Source organism: Lampetra planeri, chromosome 1, assembly GCF_965212315.1.
Source record: "Lampetra planeri chromosome 1, kcLamPlan1.2.h2, whole genome shotgun sequence".
Lineage (NCBI taxonomy): Eukaryota > Metazoa > Chordata > Hyperoartia > Petromyzontiformes > Petromyzontidae > Lampetra > Lampetra planeri.
This window is the reverse complement of record NC_136107.1, coordinates 34011706-34039663: the sequence shown is the minus strand read 5'-3', so window position 1 is coordinate 34039663 and position 27958 is coordinate 34011706. Positions and strand designations below refer to the sequence as shown.

Sequence of the window (27958 nt, the reverse complement as noted above, 5' to 3'; positions counted from 1 at the left end):
CCTCCCATAGAACACAGGCTGCCCTTTAGAATAATGCATAGGCATTTCATAATGCATCGTTATTATTCCAAAGAACAGCCCCCATACTGTGAGCTGCAACACCTTGCAAGCCCTCGTGGTCACCCACCCAAATGATATCAACAGCAAACTCAAAACATTCGTCAAGAACACTGCTTTAATATCAAATGTCATATATATAATGCGCATGTCCTATGAAGGAGGGTCATTGCCAGAAACGTCGCCTATTATTTCTAGATTTGAAGCTTTCGTGACTGCAAGGATTCATATTCTTAGGTTTTTTCGGTAAATTCACGTAGGTAAAACATTAAAATTAATCAAAGTAAAATAAAATAAAAATCACGACGTTTCGGAGGCAACACAAGCTTCCGTCTTCAGGTGGAACCGTCACAGCCACGACAGCTTACTTGATACAGCTGTCGTGGCTGTGACGGTTCCACCTGAAGACGGAAGCTTGTGTTGCCTCCGAAACGTCGTGATTTTTATTTTATTTTACTTTGATTAATTTTTATGTTTTACCTACGTGACTTTACCGAAAAAACCTAAGAATATGTCGCCTATTATATTTGTTTATTTTAAGGCCACAGTGTTATTCATGTATGTGTCGAGTTTAGTTTTGTGTTAGTTCTGCTTGTACACCACTGTCAACGCAACAGCAGCATCAAATAAAAGTGATAACCAGGCTCAACTTTCTTTACTTGCCAAGCTCCAACGCGGTGGGGCAGATTGGTGGAGATTTAATCGGAGCTGACCCAAGTGGCCATCCCTGGGGGTACGTAGGGGCTGTACAGGGACACAATCCACAGATTCCATCGGACAGGTCTGTGCACGTTTTGTGTTGGGGTGGAGTTGACACACAGACAGACATACTCTCTCCTCTCGCCTATCCCACACTCTCCTCCCTACCCACCCTCCTCCCCACACACCCTCCTCCCCACACACCCAGGAGAGCCACAAGGAAAGTCATCGCTCCCACCGCCACACGGCCAAGAAAGTCTGGGAAAAAGAACGCGGTCGCAAGGAGGAACAGACTGCGCTCCGAACATCTGCGTGAGCGCGCGTGATATCCACCGAGTCTGTTTGTTTTCTCTTTCTAGCCTCCTCCCCTGGTGTTTGCGTTGGACGCACTTGCGAGCGGGCCTCACGATTTCCGTTCAACTCGCGCGCCGAGAGTGGAAACGTTGCGGAGAGCGGCGGGGGGGGTGAACGTATTTCGTTGGGTCGCGTCGCTTGTTGTTTTATTTTGCCTCCAGGGGTGAGCAGTTTCCAGAAGAGGAATGTCGCTCTACAGCCTGCAACTGGAGCCCATCACGTGCTATGCATGGAACGGAGACCGCTCACGTACGTACACACACACAGACAAAGGTCCCCCGTGTAGAATCATAATATTTATTCATACTGGAAGAATCCGATGAGCTATAAAGCTCTTTACTCTTTGGTTCTTTCGGTAAAGTCACATAGGTATAAAATACAATAAATTAAATCACGACGTTTCGATTACAACACAAGCAATCATCATCAGGTGGGAAAACCAGAGCAAGAAAAAATGTTGCCATGGTTTTTCAGCAAAAAAAATGTTCTTGCTGTGGTTGCTTGTGTTGCAATCGAAACGTCGTGATTTAATTTATTTTATTTTTCACCTACGTGACTTTACCGAAAGAACCAAAGAGTATGGATCCCTGCGGTCACGAAAACTTCAAATCTAGATTATAAAGCTCTTTTTCACAGACGTCCAGTAGCGGCGGGTCAGAACGATACAACAACAAACAATACAAACACACGATATGAGTGGAAAGTATAAGAAAGGTAGACAAATAACTTTACAAAATATATAGAAATCAAACTAAACAATGTTGTTTTATCTTACCAGGTAAAGCCCACTGAGCTATTAGCTTCTTTTTCAGAAGCAACCTGGCCACAAACTGTAGCCCAGCGAAGTGGCTTATCACGTACAAATGTAAAGCAGTAAAATAATCTAAACGCACGTTTCTAAATGTGGAGGGAAAACCCTGAGGACGAGGACCAGAGAGACACACAAATCCCAAATATACAGCAGGCGTCAGGGTTGGGATCGAACTCCCGACCTCCTGCATACCAGGCAAGGAAGATAACATCACAATGTTGGGGCAAGTGCTGTCAGCGAGCACCGATGAAGGCCAACACGGCACACGAGGAGGTGGGTTGGTCACAACCACCTGTGTCTCTCTCGTTCTTGTGTTTCACCCATCGCACCAGACACGCGTGTTCAGGTTGAGTCGATCTAGGGGAGGCCGAGGAGCGATTCAAATTTTCGCCACTTTAACTGTGAGCGGAGTGGTCGAACTCGGTTCGCCGGATGCGTAGCGCAGTGCACGAACCACTGCGCCACTGCTCTACAAACATCGAGCCATGCAGAGTGTTGAGACGTCAGGTGGCGATTGCTTGCGAGCAGCCTTATGGGAGGCCCACGACCTGTTCAAATGTCCGTTGCTGATATTGACCGTGAACGCCACTCAAACTCCCGTCACCACGTTCATAACGCAGCGCGCCAACGACGACACGAACTACTCTCGCAAGACAAATATTCACCTATGGGACCGTCCCTAAATGACGTCACGCACCTAGGGGGGGGGGTGTCAGACATTTGTGACGATGTGTTACGACGGGGGGGGGGGGGGGGGGGTGAGAAATGTGACGTCACATCGAAATGCGCAACTTTAGATAAATATAGACAACACGTTCTACTTAATTCAATCGACTTTTTAATAAATGTTTTCTCCTACAACATCAGAGTGCAGCGCCACATTAAATACGCACTATAATAGTTTAAAGCGATTTGACATTTTAGGCATGTTTTTTTTTGGGGGGGGGGGGGCAGAGCTTTGTGACGTCATATTTGAGGGGGGATCTGACTTTTTGTGACGCCGTGTGACTAGGGGGGGGGGGGTCAAAATTCGTCCAAAATCGCGTGACGTCATTTATGGACGGCCCCTATAGTATGACCAGACTGTTGGGGCAAGTGCTGTTGGCGAGCACCTAAGAAAGGACAACCACCACTACCACCTCCATCATCATCATCGTTTCTTCTCACATCATCATCATCATCATCGTACATCTTGATACTGGCGAAAGGCCTCCAAATCCATCATCATTGCACTGCGGCTGTTGTCATCATTGCTGCCGTCCCCGGTTAACCCCCCGACCCACCCACCTGTCCCCCCAACTGCCCCCCACCCGGCCCCCCTCACACAGAGGTGGCGTTGAGTCCCAACAGCGAGAGTGTGCACATCTACCAGCGCAGCGGCGGCACGGGCTGGATCAAGGTGGACGAGCTCACAGAGCACAGCGGCCGCGTCACGGGTACCGCTCGCATGATGCACCCCGCGGGAGGGGGGGGGGCAGCTTCGCTGAGGCTCAACAATTCGGCTCTGACCAATCTTCGTCTAATAATTAATTAGTTAAAGTAATAACTTCTTCTTGGTTCTTTCGGTAAAGTCACGTAGAAGGGAAGTAATAAAATAATAAAAATAAACATAATAAAACAATTCTCACAATAGTGAGAATTGTTTTATTATGTTTTATTTTTATTAACATAATAAAACAATTCTCACAATAGTGAGAATTGTTTTATTATGTTTTATTTTTATTATTTTATTACTTCCCTTCTACGTGACTTTACCGAAAGAACCAAGAAGATGAATCCCTGCAGTCACGAAAGCTTTAAATCGAAATTTAAAGTAATAACTCTCCCTCTCTCTAAAAATCTCTTGCCACGGCAGCTTTCTCGACGACTTCGGCATTTTCTTGCTGTGGTTGTCCCACCTGATGAAGATCGCTTGTGTTGCGATCGAAACGTCGTGATTTGTTTTGATTTTATTTCTAGCTACGTGACTTTACCGAAAGAACCAAAGAGTATAAAGTAATGACTTCTTGCAATAGATGGCGCTAGCATTTCATGGTCACAGAATATTAGCGGGTTAACTCCGGCTAATCGCTGCGGTGGATCGCTTAGCCCCTTTGAGGCTATCGGAATGCGTCGTATTGGCCTGACGCTGCTTCGGAATGACAACACAACACGGCAAAAACGCCAATAGCACTGCCCGCAAAGGAAACGTGCAGTAGTAGCTGAGCGACCGCGTCGAGCAAGTGAACCCTTCTGCATTCCACATCGTTCAGATGAGGCCAATTCAGTTGTTAACGCTTCGGGACCCAGCTTAACAACGCGAATTGCAATCAACTCTGCCTCGTCCGTTCCTTCGTCGGTCTCAAAACGGGGGGGGGGGGGGCGCAATGGCGATTGCCCATAAAGATGATCGAACGTGAACGAAAGATTGCCATTAATTTAAAGTCTTGCCACATACAACACCAGCAGGATTCCTCAGAGAGTCACGCAAAAGCTTGGACGCACCAACCTGTGCTAAAAGAACGACACGCCCACCAGTGCTAAAAGAACGACACGCCCACCAGTGCTAAAAGAACGACACGCCCACCAGTGCTAAAAGAACGACACGCCCACCAGTGCTAAAAGAACGACACGCCCACCAGTGCTAAAAGAACGACACGCCCACCAGTGCTAAAAGAACGACACGCCCACCAGTGCTAAAAGAACGACACGCCCACCAGTGCTAAAAGAACGACACGCCCACCAGTGCTAAAAGAACGACACACCCACCAGTGCTAAAAGAACGACACACCCACCAGTGCTAAAAGAACGACACACCCACCAGTGCTAAAAGAACGACACGCCCACCTGCGCCAAAAGGGGGTCAACGAGGCGTCCTGACCCTGCCGGACGAGGCGCGCCCCCCCTGGCGGTGCCGCTCTCCGATGGCCCCACGGTCGTGACGCGTCCTGCGGTTATTACCGATTGCGCACTTTTCAAGATGCTGCTGCTGTTGTGATGATAATGGTCAGCACACGTGACTCGCAATCCCAGAAGTCACCGGTTCAATCTCGGGTCGCAGCAGTTGAAACAAGAGGCGCAAGTTTCTTAAGTGTCTCTGCACCTGTCCACGCAGCAGTATAAATGGGCACAACCACAGTCGACGGGGCAGGTTGCATGCGGTGAGATAAAGTGTGGGGTTACCCCTAATTCTTCCCAAGACGTCTGGCCAGCGTGAATTAGTTGGCAATTTTATTTTTATTTAATGATGAGGGGCTCTCTTTAGTGGAGGAACTCCCCTTTTGTGGAGCCCGCGTCACTAACAAGAGTTCCCACGACGGATTCGTCCGCAGGGATCGACTGGGCACCGGGCACGGACCGCATTGTGACCTGCGGCTCCGACCGCAACGCGTACGTGTGGACGAGGCGCGGGGCGCAGCAGCAGCAGGGCTCTGCGTCCGCAGCAGGGGTCACCAGCGGCTGGGGACCCACACTCGTGCTGCTGCGTTTTAACCGCGCCGCGACGTGCGTGCGTTGGTCACCCCGAGAGGACAAGTTTGCCGTGGGAAGCGGAGCTCGGCTCGTGTCCGTGTGCTACTTCGAGAAGGAAAACAATTGGTGCGGATTCAATCTCCTTCCCCCCGTCTTCTCTTGTGCTTTACCCCCCCACCCCTGCCAATATCATCGGACATGAACTTCTGGATTCAAGCCCAGTATCGGATGCCTTCCTGTGTGGAGTCTGCATTGTTTGTTCTCACCCTGTTCTTCATTGGCTTTATCGGTTCCTTCCTATCGATAACGGAAAAAAGATGATTTGACTGGCATTGGACAAACATCGCATTGCTGAAAAATTATCTGCAAATTACTCATTTAGGATTACACATCGCAGCATCGCCCCCTTTTGGGTAAAACTTGGCAGTGCATTATTGTAACAGAGTTGAGACTCACTGAGGCTTCCCTGGGTAAACAAGCAACATTATTAATCAACAGCAGCCATGGTCAATCCACTGTTGGATGAAGGCCTCCCTAAGTCACCGCCACCTGTTATGATCCTGCGATGCTACAATCCACCCAAGCACCCACACACGAACTGATTTCATCGCTCCATCTCCTCGGTATACGTCCCTCTCGGACGCGTTCAATTCCTTGGCCTACGCTCCATCATCCCTTACATCTACAGGTGTGTCCTACGCAAACACACTCACTGATGATCTCAGTAACCTACGTGTGTCCTCTAATCCGTGTTTTCCTCTCTGTCTCTCTCACTGAAATTCCATACTCTTTTGTTCTTTCGGTAAAGTCACGTAGGTATAAAATAAAATAAATCGTGATTTATTTTATTTTACCTACGTGACTTTACCGAAAGAACCAAAGAGTATGGATTCCTCCAGTCACGAAAGCTTCGAATCAAGATTGAAATTCCATGCAATGCAGTGAGGCGCTTCCCTGGTTTAATTGAAGAACCCTGAACTTGGTAATGTTGTGCATGAAGAGCATGTAGCTATCACGAAGTAAGCCTTGGACTAAACCACCTGGGATGTACCCAATTTCATCAGATCTCGGAAGCTAAGCAGGCAGAGCCTGGATAGTGTTTGGAAAGACGACCACAATGAACAATCCACAGGCGTTGCAGACCACAGTGAGGTCACATTGTCCGCATTTAGTATGTTGAATCTGAGGTGCAGAGGGCGATACAGCAAATTCCATTGTTGTGCTATACTATGCTCTCACGTCCAATGTCCCGTGCCTTCGCATTTACCAGCGTAGTGAAGTATGGTCAAATAGCCCCCACGCGCCGCGCGGCGAGGCCCCCCCCATCCAGCAGTAGATAGTACACGTGCGTGTACACGCTGGTACGTGGCACGTGCATTCACACAAACAATCGTAACCGCCAAGTATTCGTTTTCGTGTCCGCTGGTAAAGCGTCTGCCGAGTGCGAGAGACGGGCACGAGGTCGGCACGCACCGCGTGTCCGCCTCTCCGTCTCCGCCTCTCCGTGTTCGGCTCACGACGCCTCTGCTCCACGCGAGTTCCAGCGGCACCGATCCGCATCTCGCTCGAGACACGACCAACACCGGACAGCGACGCGCATGCAACGTGATCTTATTATTATGATTCGTCTTCCTGGCATTTACCCCACTCGCGTGGAGTCAGGCCTCCTGTTCTCATGTTCCTCCGCTCGCTCTTATCCGCAGCCACCGTCTCCACGTCCACTTCAGAGTCCTTCACATCCCGGTTCACCACGTGAACCACCGCTCTCTCGGCCCTACCTCTCGATTTTCACTCCTGGTTTTTCCACGTTCGTCTCATTTCTAGTTCATCACTTTGCACGCATTCATAAGTGCTCGTTAACACCACTTTCCCTAACAGTCTATGGAGGCTATGTGGGCGATATATGTCTGTGCACGCGTGTGTGTGTGTGTCCCACTCACACAACGAGCGGAGCACCTGGTGGCTGAAACAACAAGTTGGCACAGTAGAGGGCACAGGTGGTGCATCGGCCAGTCATCTCAGTCATTCGACCCTGCCAACGGGCATTCGACACTTCACGTGGCCTCAACGTGCACCTAGCCTGGCACTAGTGCCACTTAGTAGCGAATGGCGGTTGTTGTTGTTGTCCTAGGTGGGTAAGCAAGCACATCAAGAAGCCCATCAGCTCCACCGTGCTGAGCCTGGACTGGCATCCCAACAACGTCCTCCTTGCCGCCGGATCCTGTGACTTCAAGTGCAGGTGGGCCGAGTGTGACAGCAGCCCAGCAGCGGCGATTCTCTCTCTCTCTCTCTCGACTCTCTCTCGACCTGACAGACCTGGTCTTCACCTGAGGACGGCTGCTTGCGTTGTGGCCGAAACGTCGTGAGAATTATTTTATTATGTTTTATTTGTATTATTTTATTACTTCCCTTCTACGTGACTTTACCGAAAGAACCAAGAAGATACTTCCCGCTATTCGTCACGTGCCACGTCCCAGCCTGCTAGAATATTATTAATCACAGTTGCTGGAATGCAGACCCAAAAAACATGCTAAGCGCCCGTCAACTTACAACACTATTTAAATGTAAACAGACAGAGTTAATATGGGTTATGACAGCTTGGGAAATTAAAACGATGGGAGGGAATTCGAACGTTGAGCAGTGCGAGGGAAGAACAGATGGTGAGTGTGTTGTTGTTGTTGTTGTGACCTTGAGTGTGGTTAGTTGAACACAGTGTGCAAATGTAGATTAGATAAAACAGTCAGTCTGGTAGATCATTGCCTTTCCAGGACACATTACTCAAAGTGTCATCACTGTTGGGCACAGGCACTGGAGTAGCTACCAAGTGGTGTGTGTGTGTGTGGTTGGTTAGCGCGCTGCGCTACGAACCTGGCGACCCGGGTTCGATTCCCGCTCACGGCCATCACCAGTGACGATTATCTGAACCGGTCCTGGGCCTCCTCTAGGTCGATTCGGCCTCAAATGAGTACCTGGTGCGATGTGTAAACATCGCCACTAGGGAGACAAAGGTGGCCGAGCGTGGTGTTGGCCACCCACCCCCTCGTGTGCCGTGCCGTCCGTTATAGGTGATCGCTAACAGCACTTGCCCCTACAGTTTGTTAAGGCTATACGGGGGATCTTTGTTTTTGTTTTAACTGCACCGTGGTCAACGGACCAGACAGGCCCAGTTCCAGGCCTATGCTGAGCAGCGATATTGGATATGCCTCTTCTTGTACGGGGCCCATGCTAACGACATGAAGCCACTGAGCTATGCGCTTTGCACTCTGACATGAGACCATGCGCTCTGCCACATTAGCCAAAAGCCGAGACACCAGATGACCTGGATATCACCCGATCTCATGAGATGTTGGAAGCTAAGCAGGTTTAATCCTGCATCGTGCTGGGATGGGCCTCCACCGTGTGTGTAACAGGTTAGTGTGGGCTACTGCTGGACCACGTGGTGGGCAGCAGAGGGCAATGATTCTATGCTCCTCGTTTGACCAACCCGCAGTGACCAGCGCGGTGAAGCATGGTCAAATAGTCCACCCACGACCCACAATGCACACTGCTAATTTCGTACTCTCCGAAGACAAGGGAATATTGGAACACATTACGCAATCAATAAAGAAGTTGATTATGCGTTGCCGTGAAGCAATATGGGTAAAAGCAAATACAACCCAAAGGTCAGTGTCTCTACATATAAAAATTATATCACTTGTACCGTAGTCCATGGGCCAATTGGCATTCCAGACCAGCATTAGCAGCAGCATTTGCCTAAGAAAACTAATTCTGGACGAGATTCTACTCTCCGGTTCTCAACAGAAGTCAGGCGTAATTAAATGAAGAGCAAATGCTGCCGGATTGCCATATGATATTGGCAAAAGAACTCCATCTAAAACTAAATGAAACGAGCAGATTTTTTTTCTTCCGAATCACGTAATCAACTGAGTATTTCCAGAGCCCGCAATGCACGTGCTGGACACGAGACGGTCGTGCTTTGTAAAGACGTCACTAAGTGGATCCTTAGAGAGCGGCGCACGCGGCTCCAGAGCTGCAGGTTATTGACGCCCCCCCTCCCCCACCTGATCTTAACGATGCTGAATGTAGAAGAACCCCACTTTCTCGACGCGGACGCTCAGCTATAACTACACGTTTTTTTATATTCTTTGGTTCTTTCGGTAAAGTCATGTAGATAAAAAATGAAAATAATAATAAAGTTTTTTTTTTAACTCACGACGTTTCGATCGCAACACAAGCAGTCGTCATCAGGCGGCCGCTTGTGTTGCGATCGAAACGTCGTGAGTTTTTAGTTTACATTTTTTATTTTTTGACTTTATTTTTATAAAAAAAAATATTTTAATTTTAAATTATTCTATTTAATTTAATTTTTTATTTATACTATTTTAAATTTATTTTCTTTCAACGTGACTTTACCGAAAGAACCCAAAGAATATGAATTCCTGCAGTCGCGAAAGTTTTAAGTCTAAACTACACGTTTCCTTTGCGGGCAGTGCTATTGGCGGTTGTGCCGTGTTGTGTTGTTGTCACCCCGAAGCAGCGTCTGGCCAATCCGCCGGACACCGCGACGCATTCCGATAGCCTCAAAGGGGCTCCGCGATCCACCGCCACGATTATCCGGATTTAACCCGCTAATATTCTGCGACCATGAAGTGCTAGCGCCATCTATTGCTAGAAGTTATTACTTTCATTAATAACATTCTTAGACGAGGATTGTAAGCTCATGGTCCACCCTAAAACGCATCGGCACAAACCACAACATGCACGGATACACAAATGGAAAGTTAAAAACTCTCCAGTGTGCGATTGTGGTTCCGACCACCTCATTGTGAAATTTACTTGTTAATTTATCTACCCCCCCCCCCTCTCTCTCTCGGCCCCCCTCTCTCTCTATTTAAGGCCTCGACACAGAAGCGTTGTTTCTCTGTGTGCCTATGTGTGTGTCTCTCTCTGTGTGTCTCTGTGTTGTCTCTCTCTGCTTGTGTGTCTGACTACGTGTCTCCGTGTCTGTGTTTTGTCTCTCTCTCAAATTTAGCAATCTTTGGAAGAACGTAATTAACCAGGTAGGGTGTTCACTGTTATGTCAGCCGACTCTCTTTGTTGCATTGCATTATATTTCTAAGTTTACTAGATTATTTTCTCTTTCATTTGTACCTGATGATGAAACGTCGTATGCTATTATTTAATTTATTTTTCTTTCTACGTGACTTTACCGAAAGAACCAAAGAGAAATTCGACTCGTTGCCCTGCGTCTGCATCGGCCATACGAGAGAAGAAGATTTACCATAGGCCGTAACCAAACTGTCGTTACGTGCTAATGTCGCCGGCGTTTGTTCTGCTTTGTCCTGAGATGCACGACCAACATCTTTTGCTACCCACCCGTGGGTTGCAATTCACGTATCGGGCACCGCTGGTCTAAAAACAACGGTGGCTCTCTCTCTCTCTCTGTGCGTGTGTGGTCCTCCTTCAACTGAGCTCCCACTCGACGCTGTGCCGTGCGCGCGCGCTCACAGGGTGTTCTCGGCGTACATGAAAGAGGTGGACGAAAAGCCCGCGCCCACTCCGTGGGGGTCCCGAATGCCGTTCGGGGAGCTCATGGCAGAGCTCACGGGCTCGCACTCGGCGGGGGGCTGGGTCCACGGCCTGTGCTTCTCCCAGGACGGCAACCGTCTCGCCTGGGTTTCCCACGACAGCACTGTGTGCCTGGCGGACCCGCGCCTCGACAAGGAAGCGCCGTGAGGACACGGGGGGGGGGGGGGGGGGCTGACTCATAGAACCATTGGTGCTATTTGACTGCCCTCTGCTGCCCACCACTTTAGCGCGCAGCCTACAACACCTGCTTTATATTCAAGCACCATCCAGGCTCAACCCAGCTTTGCTTCCGAGAATCTGACGCATTCCTGGTGCGACACGATCAACTGCAATTGATATATGAACCTGTCCTGGATCTCACCTAGGTCAATTTATCCTTAACTTTGTATCCAGTGAAATGCGTCTTCAGCACAAAGCGCACAGATGAAACCGGACATGGCGTTGTCCATGCCACTCTGTCACGTGCCATGGTGACTGGAATAGGTGCTCGCTAACATAAGAGCTTTCATGTCTTGGCAGGGTGGGCGTGCTGAAGACGGACTTCCTTCCACTCCTCGCCATCACTTTCATCTCGGACAACAGTCTGGTGGCTGCGGTGAGTCACAGGCCAACGCCAGACACATTTCTCAGACATTACTCGGTCTAATATCAAAACTGTGCAGTTATTGCTGCCATAGAGTTCAACACAATATCAGCAGATGTCGGCACAAATGAATTCCTGCCATCCGAACACAGATGTCAATTCCCAGACTGCTCGAGTCAAATATTTTTGATCTTTGCCCCCCAACTAAGATTGACAGCGTCTATGCATCACCTCCGTCCATCGGTCTGTAAACACGGGGTCACGATCACCCGAGTAAAGGTGATCCAATATGAACGAAACTTCAGTAGAACGTCGTGGTGCTATCTGCGACTTACCACGAAGAAAACGGACCGCGTTGAATTACATCTCGATTTTATTGCAAAGTTTTTTTTTTCTACAGCGCGTAGTACTGTAAAAGTCAATATCTTAGCTGGAATATTCGTTGTCATCTGCGCTCCATCGACGCAGGAGGAACAGCTGAAATACGCGAGCTCTCTTGAAGCCCTCTCGCCGCGGCTGACAGACCTCGGCGTTGAGCCCCTGACCATAATTTCGCCACGCTCAAGGATCGAGTAGACTCAGGCACAGGCCGTTCGCAGTGGTGCACCACTCGAAGCGTTACGCGATCCACGCGTGGTGCGTGACTTTTCTCCCTTTTGGGCACGACTTGACCCCTGCCTCCCGAAGGGTCACGACTGCTACCCGGTGCTGCTCACGAGCGAGGCGAGCGGCGCTCTGCGCGTGGCTGGCAAGCTGGACCGCGGCCGCCAGGGGGCGATGAAGAATCTATCTGCCAGAGACAAGTTCCGTAACATGGACAAGAAGGCGAGCGCAGAGGAGGGCGACAGCGCTTTGGACTCCCTGCACCAGAACAGCATCACGTACGTGTGTGTGTGTGTACGGCGTGTGTGTGTGTGCGGCGTGTGTGTGTGCGGCGTGTGTGTGTGTGCGGCGTGTGTGTGTGCGGCGTGTGTGTGTGCGGCGTGTGTGTGACGTGTGTGTGTGTTTGCGGCGTGTGTGTGTGTGTGTGCGGCGTGTGTGTGCGGCGTGTGTGTGCGGTGTGTGTGTGTGCGGCGTGTGTGTGTGCGACGTGTGTGTGTGTGTGCGGCGTGTGTGTGTGTGCGGCGTGTGTGTGTGCGGCGTGTGTGTGCGGCGTGTGTGTGTGCGTGTGCGGCGTGTGTGTGTGTGTGTGTGCGACGTGTGTGTGTGTGTGTGTGCGGCGTGTGTGTGTGTGTGTGTGCGACGTGTGTGTGTGTGTGTGCGGCGTGTGTGTGTGCGGCGTGTGTGTGTGCGGCGTGTGTGTGTGCGGCGTGTGTGTGTGCGGCGTGTGTGTGTGCGGCGTGTGTGTGTGCGGCGTGTGTGTGTGCGGCGTGTGTGTGCGGCGTGTGTGTGCTGCGTGTGTGTGTGTGCGCACGTTAGTGTGCACCTAATCTGGTGCACACTCGGGGGCGGTGGTGCAGCGGTTAGCACTACGCTGCGCTACGAACCCGGCGACCCGAGTTCGATTCCCGCTCGCGGCCAACACCGGTGACGATTATCTGAACCGGTCCGGGGTCTCCCCTAGGTTGACTTAGCCTCAAATGAATACCGAGTTGCGGTGTGTTAACTTCGGCACTAGGGAGACAAAGGCGGCCGGGGGTGGTATTGGCCACTCACCCATTCGTGTGCCGCCAGTATAAAGTTATTATATTTGTTGCCTGTTGTGTGTCAATGCCTAGGGCGTGTTTGTGTCTGTATGCATGTGTCAGTTGCGGTAGGGGGGGAGTGGTGGCGCAGTGGTTAGCGTAGTGTGCTACAAGCCCGGCATCTCCAGTTTGATTCCCAGTCCTGGTCAACGTCAGTAGCGACTCAGCCTTAAATGGATACTGTATCTGGGTTCAGTGTGTAGCATCAGTACTGAGGAGACAAAGGCGGCCGGGTATTCGTGCGCCGTGCCTGTTAATAAGAGGTGTGTGCTCTAACACCACTTGGCCCCGACAGAGTGTCTATGACTATACGGGAGATACGCGTTTTTCGTCAATGTGTCCGACTTTGCGTTCGTTTGTTTTCAAATAATCACGTACAACCTTGAGCCTCGGGAAAGCTTTCCTCGATGAATAAATGGCATTATTATTATTCAAATGGAATTGGGCAGAATGTCCCTATGCAGGAACCATCCTGTTGCTCAAAATTTCTGACCTGCCCCTGCCGGGCATCTGTGGACAAAAATGTATCCACAGCTCGTGCGATTACTCCAGGATGAATGCAGATTCCGATTCGGAGGAATGTTGTAGATAAATGTAGTTATGAATGTAACCAGAAGTGATGGGAGTAACAACACATGCGATGCTGACAACTACAAACCCCGTCTCGGTAGACTTGAGTTACATTGCATAAACCTGGCCCGAACATCATCTATTCTGTTGAGAATATATACCGCGTCCAAACAGTCCTCTTTCCTTGTTCGATGCTTGCTGTATCTTTTTAAACTCACGGCGAAAACACGTGTTTATTTCACGTATAATAAGTGTCAGGGGAGGGTACGTATGACCTCCTTGCTTGCATTTTACAATGTGCGCCACCACCGCCCAAGCGATTCACGTAAAGTCACAGTTAATTTACTCCGTGACATTTCGATAGCCTCGGCAACATGACGCACATCATTGGCGATAATTTTGTTTCACATTTGACTCATCGTGCACGCGCCCATGGTTTGCCCTCTCGCGTCATGGGTCAGGGTTTGGTTCTTTGAGCTTTTGGGATTATATCGTTCAGAGAATTTGCATTACTTCTCCTTGACATTTATATTTCACAATGACTTGCCGCGGGCAGATGGGTTACGTGCCTCGTTTGATCAATCAATTATGAGGTTCCTCCTGTCTTGAACTCTACATCGGATCGTATGTAAAGACACTGAACGTGTTTTTTTTCTGAAGTTGCAGTGAAGAGCACCGTTGTTTAGCGCGGGTTACATTTACATGCTCATGCCGCTGAGTGTCACAACCGTGATGGATAGTCTGTCGCGTGAGATGATAAGGCCGCAAACACATCATGATTGCCATCATAACCATCATCCATGACTCATATGATCATCCGAGATCGTGTCATCAAATCACAGCATTAATACGTTTTGGTATTCATGCCATTCTTATCTTGCAATGCGGTCCTTTTTTTATTCTTGAAATTTGGACCATAATGCCAGCACACAATGGGCTACTCTGCTCCGAATAACATCGCGGGATCATTCATGTCCACCGTGAAGCAGACTGCACTTTTAGTTACGGTTAAAACACCCGCAGTATGAATCAGTGCAGCCACTGGGCTCAAACCACGAACTTTGTAGCAAGCAGCAAGCACAATACCATTGGGTCGGCCAGGCCACCGACAAATTGAAGTAATAATTTGTCATAATCTTAATCAGCGGTAACCATCATCATCTTGGGTAATAATCGTAATTTTTTATTTAAAATAATCATAATTTAAGAACATGCATTAAGAGTATTTGGCTGATATAAATTTCCACGTGATATTTCCACTTTGTTGAGCTATCATTTATTGCCAGATCGCTTCTGAATAAGACCTATTCATAGGTCAATATCACTCTCCGCGAAATTTGCTATTCGTATATGTATGTTGGACTTCTTTCGCACCGTACACAGCCAACCGTGCTAATCGGAGGTGCGAGGGAATGATAACAAACTGAACACAAAAAGCAGTTCTAAAGAAATGAGTTTTCAATCTAGACAATTCACGAGCATCTCCGGAACGTCTCCCTCGCGAATAAGGAGGGAATATCGTAGTTTTATGTTTATGTACAGCGCTTTGCAATACTTCAACATGAAAGATACTTGAAGAATAGAGATTGTTATGAATCTCTGTGCCCCCCTCCACCCTGTTCTACCAACCATCTCGTTCCCTGCTTTCTCCCTCGCTTCTGCTGTGTCCTCTGCTCGCAACTTCGGGGTCATCTTCAACTCCTCCTTCAACCACATCTCTGACACTACCCACACGCCGCTTTCACCGATTCAACATTCTCAAAATCCGTCCCTCTCATCTCTCTCTTTCTGCCGCTAAACTCCCGGTTCACCTCCCTCGTGTTCGCTCAGCTCGACGATTGCAATTCTCTTCTCCTAGAGACCTAGACCTTCAATGCCCACGCCTCCTCCTCTGCAACGACAGATACAAAATGCCTCGGTCCCAGATCAATTTTAACCTGCGCCACAATTCGCACACTTCTGTTCCACTTTTCCCAACTCCGTTTAACACGTCGTAGGCTGTCGCGACCCATATCATTCACAATAACGATATTTACATGACTTTACCGAAAGAACCAAGAAGATGAATAAGATGATGAATCCCTGCAGTCACGAAAGCTTTAAATCGATATTTACGTGGTCTAACCGAAAAGAACCTGTCTAATTAGTTGCTTATTTATGCACACTAAAACTCATAAGAAACGCTCCACGACTCTTGAGAATAACACCTTTTTTTGGTTACATTTCGGGGGATAGCGCGAACGCAGTCCCCCAGTACCACAAATTATACAGTCGAGTTTCCCGCATTTGGGGAAATCGCAGGGGTCAACCCACCCGCAGTGCAATGGATGAGCCTCGCCCTGGGAGGACCACCTAAGTGATCATGGTGCCTCCCCTGTCAGGTAAGTATGAGTTGGGATGCTTCCACTATCCCTATATGACCCAGAAGCCTGTACGTTTACACTATGGGCACTTCAAAAGCTTTTACATGTCGATAGTTGGAGACGTTTCATGAATAAAAACCATCGCTTTACAACAAGAATGCTATGTTAATGAAACATGTACTATGGTGCAAAGCAAAGTTAACATGCATGCTGTTAGCTGAAATCATTATTTATTAGAGAAATCCCCAATGGCGTTATGGGTAATGTTGGCTGAATCCAAAGATCAGTTACCATATTAGAGGTTTTACCTTCAGTTCTGGAAGTAATTGCAATAATTATCAAGCTAATATGCAGTACTACAACAGTAATCAGTCACTCTAATTGTTATGAGATAAATTAATTAACGAACCCGATAACACGAGGATAGTGGGGAGGTAAATCCCACCTCTTCCCATGCGTACTGCTGGACGGGAGGTTAAACTATGAAAAAATAAGAATAGGTTTTACCCTTTCTGGCAATAAAACTGTTGTGTTAAGATGTTGAAACAGCAAATATAATCATTTTGCAAGGATTCAAGCCTGCATTAACCACACGTACTTGTGTTGAACGTGCATACAAAGATTATCTGATAATTACAGATGCATTGCTTGAAACTGATTGGGCTACACCAGAGGCTGCCAAAACGCATTTTGCCCCGAAAGATGGTGTAGACCAATCAGTTTAAAAAAACAATGCACGTTCAAACATCTTAACACCTGTTTTATTGCCAGAAGGATTAAAACCTATTTTTATTTTTTCATACTTTGATACTTGCAAAAAAGTGCCATTTTGTGGGAGGTAAACTAAAAGCTATTTCACCAGGTAAAGCCCACTCGGCTATATGGCACTTTTTTAGACGCTACCTGGCCACAAATGATAGCCCAACGAAGTGGCTTATCATGTGGGAATTGATAACAGCCAAAGTACTCTAAACGAACGTTTCTAAATGTGTCGAGAAAAACCGGAGGACCCGGAGAAAATGCCACGCGACCACAGGGAGAGAGACACGCAAACTCCAAATATACAGCAGCAGGCGTCCGAGTCGGGATCGAACCCATGACCTCCTGTATACCAGGCGAGGTAGTTAACATCTTGCCACCGCGGCACCCAAGCCTCACGCTGTCTTGTGTATTCTGGCTTGGTCGGGGGTTTTCCCCACCTTCAACGAGGCACAATGTGGGTTCGGCCGTAAATTGTTTTTTTTTTAAGGGGGGCGGGGGGGGGGCAAAGTAATTGTCAACAATAAAAAAACATTTTTTTTCATCAATTAATCGACCCAAAACGACTATATCCTTGCTAGCTCCGCTAATTCATCATCCTCATCACCTGCGGTCAAAATCATCGGGCCTATATCAAAATCGGCGTCGCATCCATCCACGCACGGTGCGCTGTCAATCCACCCGTGGGCACGGCCCTGTGACGAGTCAGTGACGCGTCACGTGCTTCCCAGCAGCAGCAGCGCATGACCCGGGGCGAACAAAAGAATGGAAGAGGCAGTGACCGGGGCCTGGGGTCGGTTCTCTCAACCAGATTTCTGAGATGAAAACGACAAGAAACAACCCCAACGATATAAAGAAATAAGCCAAACCACGACCCAAAATGCCTCTGTTCACTGAAAGGAGTTTTATTGCCGGTGTTACACTCGGCAGGGTTTTTTTTTTACAACAAAACATTGGTTGGGAATTCTTTTGTTTCTATGCTGTAAAGAATGCACCCTGTCTCTGGAATTGAAGTGACACGTCGGGGGAGGGGTTGGTGTCATGGGTGGCTTTGGTTGCCCTTCTTTCAATGCAAACTTTCTTGAAGAAGTTTAACACGTCGGCTTTAGCGACCAATATCATCCATGAGAGGGTTAGATCGCATAAATATGTGTCGTTAAACCCCACCACCACCCGACACAGCCAATTCGTCAGTTTAGTACAGCACACCGGTGTGTTGGAGAGCCAAGCCACAACATTTACAATCTGAGTACGACGTTTCGCCAGTAATTACAACTAGCTTCATCAGGCGACCGCCAGATTTGTGGAGAAGTCCACCTGTTTGTTGAAGAGAGCTTAAACTGGGAAAGTGGGAAAGACAAACAACGGGAAAAAAATACCAGGGTGTGGAGGGTGTGCTACACGTGGCAGGCGATGGCTGAACCGCAGCCAACCTCTCCACGTTTCTCAACAAAAGCCCCAACGTAACGTAATTTTCATCGTTATCATAATTCGATTTCCAGCACTTTCGCGACTTGCTCTCCAATATTGGTTCGGGTCTTTTCGCGCGCAATCTATTATCAGCAGTATGATGAACTGAGCTAGGTATTTTTTTGTACACTGGTATATGCGTGTCTACCGATGCATAGATGAATTGATTTACATCGGTACGAGCGAATAAAGTGCGTGAGATCACTGCTGCCACGTAGAGGCACTTCTTGCACAAGACATGTGTTAAGTTATGACTGTATGTGATATCTTGAATCGCCCTTCCTAAACAATGATGCCTTTGGTTGTCCTGTGGGGGGAGGCAAGTCTTTACAGGTCTAACACACAGTCACTTGTATACTTGACACCACATACCTATATATAGCTGCTGTATAGCTGCTGTTCGCCGAACAAATATATTTACCAAATACGCTCTAAATGAATGACATGTTCTCTGATGTCACTGCTGGAAATGCCATTCGTCACAATGAATACGCCTTGATGTGCAAGACCTAGCAGTTGCCACGGAAAAAAACATGAACACCCCTTCGCGTGTGCCACAATTGTAAATCTGCGTGTCGTGTTGGTTACCCACGTCCGTGAGTGAGTGTGGCTGGCCACCCACTCCCTCGTGCGGTGTGTAAACGTCGCTACTATAGGGAGACGAAGGCGGCCGGGCGTGGTGCCAGCCACCCACCCCCTCGTTCCTCGTGTGGACCTTGATAGATGCTACTCGCTAACAGCACTTGCCCCAACAGTCTGGTAAAGCCTATACGGGGGATATTTGTCTGTGTACCCAGGGCTTAGTTCCAGCAGGTTCTTTTCAGGCTCGCGAGACAGAAATGATTCCCATGCCAGGCACACCACCACATCCAGTATGCTTGTTACTATTGCTGTGGCTACCAGCGAGGTGTCACCTCCTGGCCTCATTTAGTGTTGTAATAATATTTGTCACGTTTGCACAGCACAGGCCCCAAAAGCCCCCAAATTGCCAAGTGTCCAACGACACTCGGAACGGTTGAAGGTGCAGTGGAGCAGATGTAATGGGTTTCTGGAATTGAGTAACGAGGGCGCAATGTAAGTTGGGGAAAATTGATGATGGGGAGGGAAATTCAATGGTTGAGCAAGTGCAAGGGAATATGGTCGTTGATCGAGAGTGGATCCAGAATTATTCCGGCTATGACCGTGCGTTGCTAGTCACGTAGCACATCCCAGCCGACTAGCCCCGTCTCTTTTATTTACGATGGGTTGCCAAGCACAAGCCCAAAAGGCTAAGCAAAGAGCAACAAGTAGCACTAGATATGAGTTACTAAGAGTTACTACAGTTCTTGAATTAAGCAAGGTTACAAAGAACGTCGGGGGGAAAGGGGGATGAGACGATGAGATGGAATTCCAAACTTGAGCAGTGTGCGGGAAGACTCAGCAAAGAGTCGTGTTTTTGACCTGCAGCGTGGTGGTCAAACACCGTACGGATGACACGACAGTCAGCCTGGAAGACGGGAATGTCATTTACAGATCTGCGAGCGACCGCTCCCCCAATAAAAAAACAATTCAGTGAATAATGCATGCTTGTGTGTGTGTGTGTCATCCCTGCGTCTTCTGTGGGGAGTGGCAGCGTTGTGGTTAGGGCACTGCGCTACTAACCCCGCGATTCACTCTCGCAGCCAACATCGGTGACAAATATATGAACCCCTTCTCGGCCTCCCCGAGTTTCACCTGCCTTAAAATGGGTACTGGACCTGGTGTGATGCGTAAACGTCGCCATTGGGGAGACAAAGGCGGCCGGGCGTGGTGCTGTTCCACCCACGCCTTCATGTGCCGTGCCGGCCTTCATATGTGCTCGCTAACAGCACTTGCCCCCAACAGCTACACAATGGGAGATCTGTGTGTGTCTCGGTGTGTCTTCTCCCTACAGGCAGCTGTCCGTGTTGGAGGGAGACAAGGCAAAATGCAGGGTCCTGTGCAGCTCAGGCATGGACGGCTCCTTTGTCATCTGGAACCTGGAGGTGATGACCTTGTGCCAAAAATCACGGGCAGCATCAACTGCCAAAGTGCCCTCTCCTCCCACGCTGCTCGCATTGCAGGGAGGGTTTTTTTCTCTTTCCTCCTAAACGTTATGAATATGCTGCTCGTGTCACGACGGAAAGAAATTTGCATTGCAAACCTCTTGCAGTTAGAGAATGTTACATAACTTCTTTTGAAGCCACATTTCAGCGTCAGGTATGCGGAAAGAGGGTTTTTTTTTTTTAAGCATTACAAAAAATTTTGAAAAGAAAATAGCAGCCTACACACATTGGTAGAAAAACCTCACATTTTCATTTGTTTGCTTTGTGCTGTGAATAGGAGCCATTATTTTTTTATTTGAAGGCTACAGTGTTGTTGGCAAGTGTGTTAAAGTTTGTTTTGCTATTTGTGCATTCACCGCCAAAGTGGCAGCATCACCACATCATTTGTTGTTTTCGCGTACAGTTGACAAGAAAGAAGCTATAAACGTTCACGTAACAAGCCGCTTCGTTGAGCTATTATTTTCGGCCAGGTCGCTTTTGAAAAAGAACTGCAGTGCCGAGAAAAAAAGTTTGTGAACCCCCTTAGGATTTTCACATGATATCCATATTTCAAACCTCAAATGTTATTAGATCTTAAGCGGAGTCATAATAATAGATAAAGATAACCGGATTAAAAAAAATTACACGAAAACATGATACTCTTTCAATATTTATTCATCCTCAAATGATTCTACATTCAATAACCACGTGTGACGAAATATGTGAACCTTTAGATTCAGTAACTAGTAACCATTGGTCAGTCTCTCATATCGGATTTGAGCATTCTTGGCCCATTCCTCATGACAAAATTCCTTCAATTGGGTGACATTTGAGGGTTGCCTTGCATGGGACAGCTCACTCGGCCATTGTAAAACGTGGAATTTCTTCTTCTGCAGCCATTCTTTTGTCGATCTGCTTGTATGTTTAGGATGATTGCCTTGCTGCAAGACCCACCTTCGGTTCAGCTTCAGCTCACGGACGGATGGCCTGACATTCTCCTCTAGCATCTTCTGATACAATGCAGAATTCATGGTTGTGTCAATGATGGCAAATACGCACAGGTCCTGAGACAGCCCTAAACTATCACATTCACACCATCAGGCTCGACTGTAGGGATGAGGTTCTTCTGTTCGAAAGCAGTGTTTGGTTTCGCCAAACATAACATTCATCATCGTGGCCAAAAAAGTTCTACCTTTGACTTGTCTGTCCAGAGATCATTGTTCCAGAATTCGTGTGGATCATCGATGTGCTCTTTGACGAATTTCAGACAGGCAGCAATGTTCTTTTTGGAGAGAAGTTGTTTTCACCTTGATATCCTTCCATGAACACCACTCTTGTTCAGTCCTTCTCTGATAGTTGAGTCATGGATACTCACATTAGCCAAGGTCAGTGGCCTGCAGATCTTTCGATGTTTCTCTGGGGTTCTTTGTAACCTCATTGATGATTTTCCAGTTTGTTCTTGGAGAGATTTTGATAAGACGACTGCTCCTGGGTAGAGTGACTGTGGTTTTGAACTTTCTGCATTTGTAGACGATCTGTGTGACAGTGGATTGGTGGAGCCCCAGATCCTTATAAGTGGTTTTGTCATCCTTTCCATACTGATGAGCATCAATAACTCTTTTTCCGAGGTCCTCAGAGATATATTTTGATCGGGGCATGGCTTGTTTCCACACAGCTTTATGGTGAAGACCAAACTCACAAAGTGTCTTATCTTTATATAGGGTTGCGCCTCTCAAACTCACCCATGAAGATCTACCTAATTATTTAAACACCCGATTCTAATTATTCCATAATGAGCTAATGAAACCAGAGATTCACTTGTTCACATACCCTGCACCTTAATTCCTAATCCTTTATTTAATCCATGCATCATTTCGTTCAAAAATACATGGAATTGGTAAGTATAAATCCTATTGGATATTTAAGAAAATGCCGGCTTTGATTCCAGAAGGCTATCATGGTAAAACTATGGAATATCCATCATTATCATTGGGGTTCACACACGTTTTCTCGGCACTCAGTGGGCCTTATCTGGTAAAAAAAATTAAAAATGTTTAAGTATGATCCCGATTTCCCTTGGAAAGTATACCCCCTCAGTGGGCCCTCAACCCAACACAAAGTAACAAAAAGAAAATGTGCGGCTTTTGCCAGAAATAAAAGCGCGGTTAACGCACGACGCCACGTACTCGGCAAATTTGAACTCCATTCGTGGCGGCAACAGCAAAAAAGAAAAACCACCTTGGGATGGCAGGCGACACCTCAGTCAACTCCCACAAGGGCTTCCACAGCGTGGCCCAGATAATCTTGTGACCCCCCCCCCCTTCAATTAATTGACCCCTAACATTGTTGTCCTTTGCGTATTCACTTCTCTTTTAAATGAACCTTACTGGAACACATGTGAAGTTTTAGAGAATTAAATCGGGCTCACAAAACAACTGGACCACTCTGTGCATGGGGCTGTACACTACTAACAGTATGCCACAATATGTTGTTGTGTATTACACACACACCTCATACCAGAGGGTATTTCGTGCGCGCACACACAATCGGGCCTTTATTAGCACACTCGTGTGAGACGGAACCCAATACGTGTCCGTATGAAATGCGAGCAGACAGGTTTGGAGCCAAGCCCTCTTTACTCTTTCAAAACAAGGCGATGCAAAGCTGCGCAGAGCGAGAATAGCTCGGATTCTTGGCCCAAGTAGTCACTCAACATTTTTCAAGTGACCGCATTGGCAACGGTGCACAGACCAAAAACAAAAACCCTTCGCCTCACCTGTGTGTCTTGAAACTTCCGTGCCTCAACACCTGGACTCACAAAGCTGCATTTCTCGCTGCTTGTGATAACACCACTCCCTGTCTCTCTCTGTCGCTTCTCTTTATTTTCCAGCTTGTCTGCATTTGGCCTGTTGTGCCAGGTGTTTGGCTTTCACATTATTGACAGAAGGTGTTGGACTTGAACTTGTTCTCTCCTCTCTCTGCTGCTGATTACAGCTGCCTCTCATGCTGCTTATATAACATCGCCAAAGACAAAAACAGATATTGCACGTATAGCCTTCACATTGTGTTGGGGCAAGTGCTGTTACCGAGCACCGATGAAGGCCGGCACGGCACGCGACAGCGTGGGTGACCAACACCCACGCCCGACCGCCTTTGTCTCCCCAGTGGCGATGTTTACATATCGCACCAGGTACTCATTTGAAGCTGAGTAGACCTAGGGGAGGTCGCAGGTCCGGTTCAGATAATCGTCACTGGTGTCGACCGTGAGCGCAAATCGAACGGCGACGCCACCGCTCCCCAAATAACATCAACACACGCGTACAGACCTAGACCTTGGGAGTGGCCTTAATCAGATGTAATCAAGGTGTTACTTGCGTCATTTGTCTCTCAATTGACGAGGCACGCTTACTCAAGCCAATACAAATAATACGTAATATTTAATTTAAAAAAATGTAAACACGCTTTCATGAAATGTACCGTACTAGTAATGGCAGAAATCCACGACTCCAGGAAATGGCCCCGAAGCTTGCCATAACGTAAGGGGGCCGTGGTGATTTACAGCCAACGTCAGTTGAGCGTGAACAATTAGACCCAAGCCGAAACATAACATATAAAAAAGATAGTTTAAAAATGTTACTTTTTTATTTTTTATGATAGAATATAGTATTGTCACCAGTATGACATAAGTATACCAAGTTTGCAGTCGATACGACATTGGGAAGTGTGTTAAAATTGCGTTACAAGATTTGAGGATACGACAACAGACAGAGTTTATCAAAAGCGTGTAAGAGAATGTTTTAAAATATGTTTTAGATTTTTTATGATAGAATATAGTCGTGTCATCAGTATGACATTAGAACACCACGTTTGCAGTCGATAGCACATTGGGAAGTGGGTAAACATTTAGTTACAAGGTTTTTGAGGATACGACAACAGAGAGAGCAAGTTAAATAAAAGCGTGTAATAATAACAAAAATACATGCGCACATCGTTCCTTCTCTGTGGAGAAGCATGCTTATTCACCTTTAATTTCCCTTCTTTTACAAAAAACTCCCAAAGTTCTCCGCAACTTTAAGCAGCACGAAGAGAGCAATCAATGCCCCTTCTCCATCTCATTCTGGTTGAACCAGTTTGTCCTTATTTCAGTGTTGAAAGTGATTGCGTTTAAAGTCTAGCATAAAATATCAGCTACAGTTTACTTTATTCAGCACATTCCCCATAACTACATTTTCCCATTTTATGTTTAAATTAGATTATGGTCACACCACCTCTTGCTTTGGGATCAAGTTAAAGGAATAATAATGTTTTAAAAATGACAAATTATCCCCAAGTTGGTGATTAAAATATTATCCCCAACCCACGAGGCTACGGCTCAGCTTTGAAGCCAATTTCCTGGTCTGGGCCCGCGTCGCCTTGCGCATTGTACCACTGTGCATAGGGCGGTGGCGACATGTTAACTACCTCGACTGGTATGCAGGAGGTCGTGGGTTCGGTCTCGACCCTGACGCCCGTATATTTGGAGTTTGCGTGTTCTTCCCGTGATCGTGTGGATTTTTCTCCGGGTCCTCTGGTTTTTATCTCCACATTTAGAATCATGCGTTTAGAGTACTGCTATGCATTTCCACATCATAATGCCACTTTGTTGAGCTATTATTAGTGGTCAGGTCCCTTCTGAAAGAGCTATATAGGTCAGCGGGCCTTACCTGGTAAAATACCAAATAGTTTAGTTTATATCTTCTTGGTTCTTTCGGTAAAGTCACGTAGAAGGGAAATAATAAAATAATAAAAATTAAACATAATTAAATAATTCTCACGACGTTTTGGCCAGAAAGACAGCGTCTTTCCGACCGACCTGTTCTTCACCTGAGGACGGCTGCTTGCATTGTGGCCGAAACGTCGTGAGAATTATTTTATTATGTTTAATTTTTATTATTTTATTATTTCCATTCTACGTGACTTTACCGAAAGAAACAAGAAGATGAATAAATGCAGTCACGAAAGCTTTAAATCGAAATTTAGTTTAGTTTATAGTAAAGGAGTTCAAATGAGATAGAAATGATGTGGTCTTTACATTCAGTAAATGTAGGGTGGCCACTTGTAATACGTTTCTCGTGAAGAAAACTGCTATTCTGAGAAACCTGTAGGAGTTCCCAGGACATGAAAAGTTTCTGTTTTGTCAGTTGTATAAGAATAAAACAAAAATAATAGCAGGCCACTCAAGCCTACGTGTAATGTGGGATACCATTCTTCTTATCGTGATGACCCAGTTTACTGGTGGGAACCACGCTGTGCGACCCCATGTGTTCTTTTAAAATAAATGTAGCAATCTTCGTGCCAGATTTTCTACTGATAATGTTCACCTCTTATTGTTTTTCAGACGATGGAGAACATGATGGAAGGCCTCGTCATAGCCTGAACATGATATGCTCTCCGATTTTTTATTCCACGCAACACCTTTAAAAAAATTGTTTGAATTCCCTTTTCCTGGGTGCTTTCCTCTTTTGCAATGAAGCTGCTCATATCAGATATATTGTCCGCTTAATAAAATGACACTGCGATGGGCATTCAGCAAGGGCGCGGTGTGTGCGTGTTCATGAACGCGTTGCGGGCGACACTGGATCACCGTGAGCCAAAGTCCATCCTCTTCTCTCGAAAACCAAATTCTGATCTGTTGCGTGAGGCTCTTTGAGGCACGGGTGGAGAGACGATAACCTTTACCGAGGGTCAGAGGACCTGTAAATACCTTTGGTGGCCCACACAAAGATCACCTGCATATCCTCAACGACTGTTGGGGGGAAGTGCGGTTTGCGAGCACCTATGAAGGCCGGCAAGGCGCACGAGGGGGTGAGTAATCAGCACCACTTCCAGCCGCCTTTGTCTCCCAAGTGGCGATGTTATACATCGCGCCAGGTCCTCGTCTGAGGCTCAGTCGACTTAGGGGAGGCCCAGGACCGCTTCACATAATCATCACTGGTGTTGGCCGTGAGCGGGAAATTGAACTTGGGTGACTGGTTTCATTGCGCAGTGTGCTAACCACTGCGCCACCGCTCCCCATAACACTGATGGCTGATACTCTTAGGTTTTTTTCGGTAAAGTCACGTAGGTAAAAATAAATAATAAAAATAATAGAAATAAAATAATAAAGCACGACGTTTCGGAGGCAACACAAGTCTCCGTCATCAGGTGGGACCGTCACAGCTAGATTCGCTGTATCAAGTGAGGTACAGTAATTACCTCCTGTAATTACTTAAAGTAACTCACTTGATACAGTAAATTTAGCTGTGGCGGTCCCACCTGATGACGGAGACTGGTGTTGCCACCAAAATGTCGTGATTTATTATTTTATTTCCATTATTATTTATATAAGTTTTATTTTTTATTTTTACCTACGTGACTTTACCGAAAAAAAACGAAGAGTAGGAATCCTTGCAGTCACGAAAGCTTCAAATCTAGAACTGACGGCTGAATTCTCGCTGGGCACGCCTCTATTTGGGTCACACCCGAAGGCGCGAACACACACCTTTGCGTTACTCGATACCTCAGCACATTATAAAGCTTGCATGCGGACCCGAGTGTAAAGAGGCCCCTTGCAGTTGTGCTGCAAATGGGAGGTGCGACTTGAATGCCATACAATTAGCAACGCAGGCTGCTTGCTAGGTTTACAATAGTACAGTACTATGAACCTGGTCGCTTAAGTTCGATTCCCGGCCATGGCTAACATCAGTGGCCGGTGTTATCCGAATCGGCCCTGGACACACGCCGTTTTCCTTCAGGCACCTGCACCGACCAGTGTGGCGAAGTATGGTCAAATAACCTCCTGCAATTACTTAAAGTATCGTGGAGGCCTTAAGTCACGGGTGGATTGATAGCAACCTGACAGTTCAGGGAAGTAGTCGTAGCAGCTGTTCGCACACTGCACTCGGAAACCTGCGACCCGAGTTCGACTCCCAACATCAGTGGCGGGCGATAGCAGAACAATCCATTGGCCCTCACAACCCGCACTGACAAACACATTCCTGCGGAGGGATCTGGTAGGAACGTTGGGTTGCTCGGTCAATGGCCAGGGTCAACGGCGGCGTGGTGTATATTCCGCAAATATGCCCGACTGAGGGCGGGCACAAGCCGGCGTGAGTAGGTTAAACGTTGAGTTTTATAAGGGCACCACGGGGTGAGCAGCCCCTCCCCACCCAGCCCCACCCCTCCCACCCCCCACCCAGCCCCTCCCTCCCCACCCAGCCCCTCCCCTCCCTCCGCTCTCCACCTAGCCCCACCCCTCCCATTTTTGGATGCACGACAGACGGACGCACAATAATCCCCTGTGGGCTGGTGTAACCAGGTTACTACCAGAATTAATGGTGAAGTGTGGTCACGTTACCTCAATGGCTTACGTGGTGTAAGATGCCTTCATACAACAGTCGATTAACAAAAGGCAGTTGTTAAATGATAATGTATTAATTCAAATAGTATACTACACAGATGCACTCCACAGCGGGGGGGGGGGGGAACAAAACAAACGCAGATATTGA

General features: G+C 47.4%; 1 protein-coding gene and 1 non-coding gene across 2 annotated transcripts; one reads left to right on the top strand and one right to left on the bottom strand.

Moving 5' to 3' along the window:
- The first annotated feature begins 941 nt into the window (after positions 1 to 941).
- Positions 942 to 26004, top strand: LOC144721576 (actin-related protein 2/3 complex subunit 1A-like). Its single transcript, XM_078599303.1, has 10 exons — positions 942 to 1068; positions 1272 to 1359; positions 3250 to 3357; positions 5233 to 5497; positions 7503 to 7610; positions 10882 to 11103; positions 11480 to 11555; positions 12231 to 12424; positions 20303 to 20393; positions 25810 to 26004. The coding sequence occupies exons 2-10, from the start codon at positions 1296 to 1298 to the stop codon at positions 25846 to 25848; spliced, it is 1167 nt and encodes a 388-aa protein (XP_078455429.1). The 5' UTR covers positions 942 to 1068; positions 1272 to 1295; the 3' UTR covers positions 25849 to 26004.
- Positions 16024 to 16187, bottom strand: LOC144723576 (U1 spliceosomal RNA). Its single transcript, XR_013586226.1, has one exon. It is a non-coding gene; the product is annotated as a U1 spliceosomal RNA (small nuclear RNA).
- Positions 26005 to 27958: the final 1954 nt, after the last annotated feature.

Coding starts and splice junctions, on each gene's coding strand:
- LOC144721576 (XM_078599303.1), top strand. CDS start 1,296: ATGTCGCTCTACAGCCTGCAACTGGAGCCCATCACGTGCTATGCATGG. Junction 5,498..7,502: donor TTCGAGAAGGAAAACAATTG/GTGCGGATTCAA, acceptor TTGTTGTCCTAG/GTGGGTAAGCAAGCACATCA. Junction 11,556..12,230: donor ACAACAGTCTGGTGGCTGCG/GTGAGTCACAGG, acceptor TGCCTCCCGAAG/GGTCACGACTGCTACCCGGT.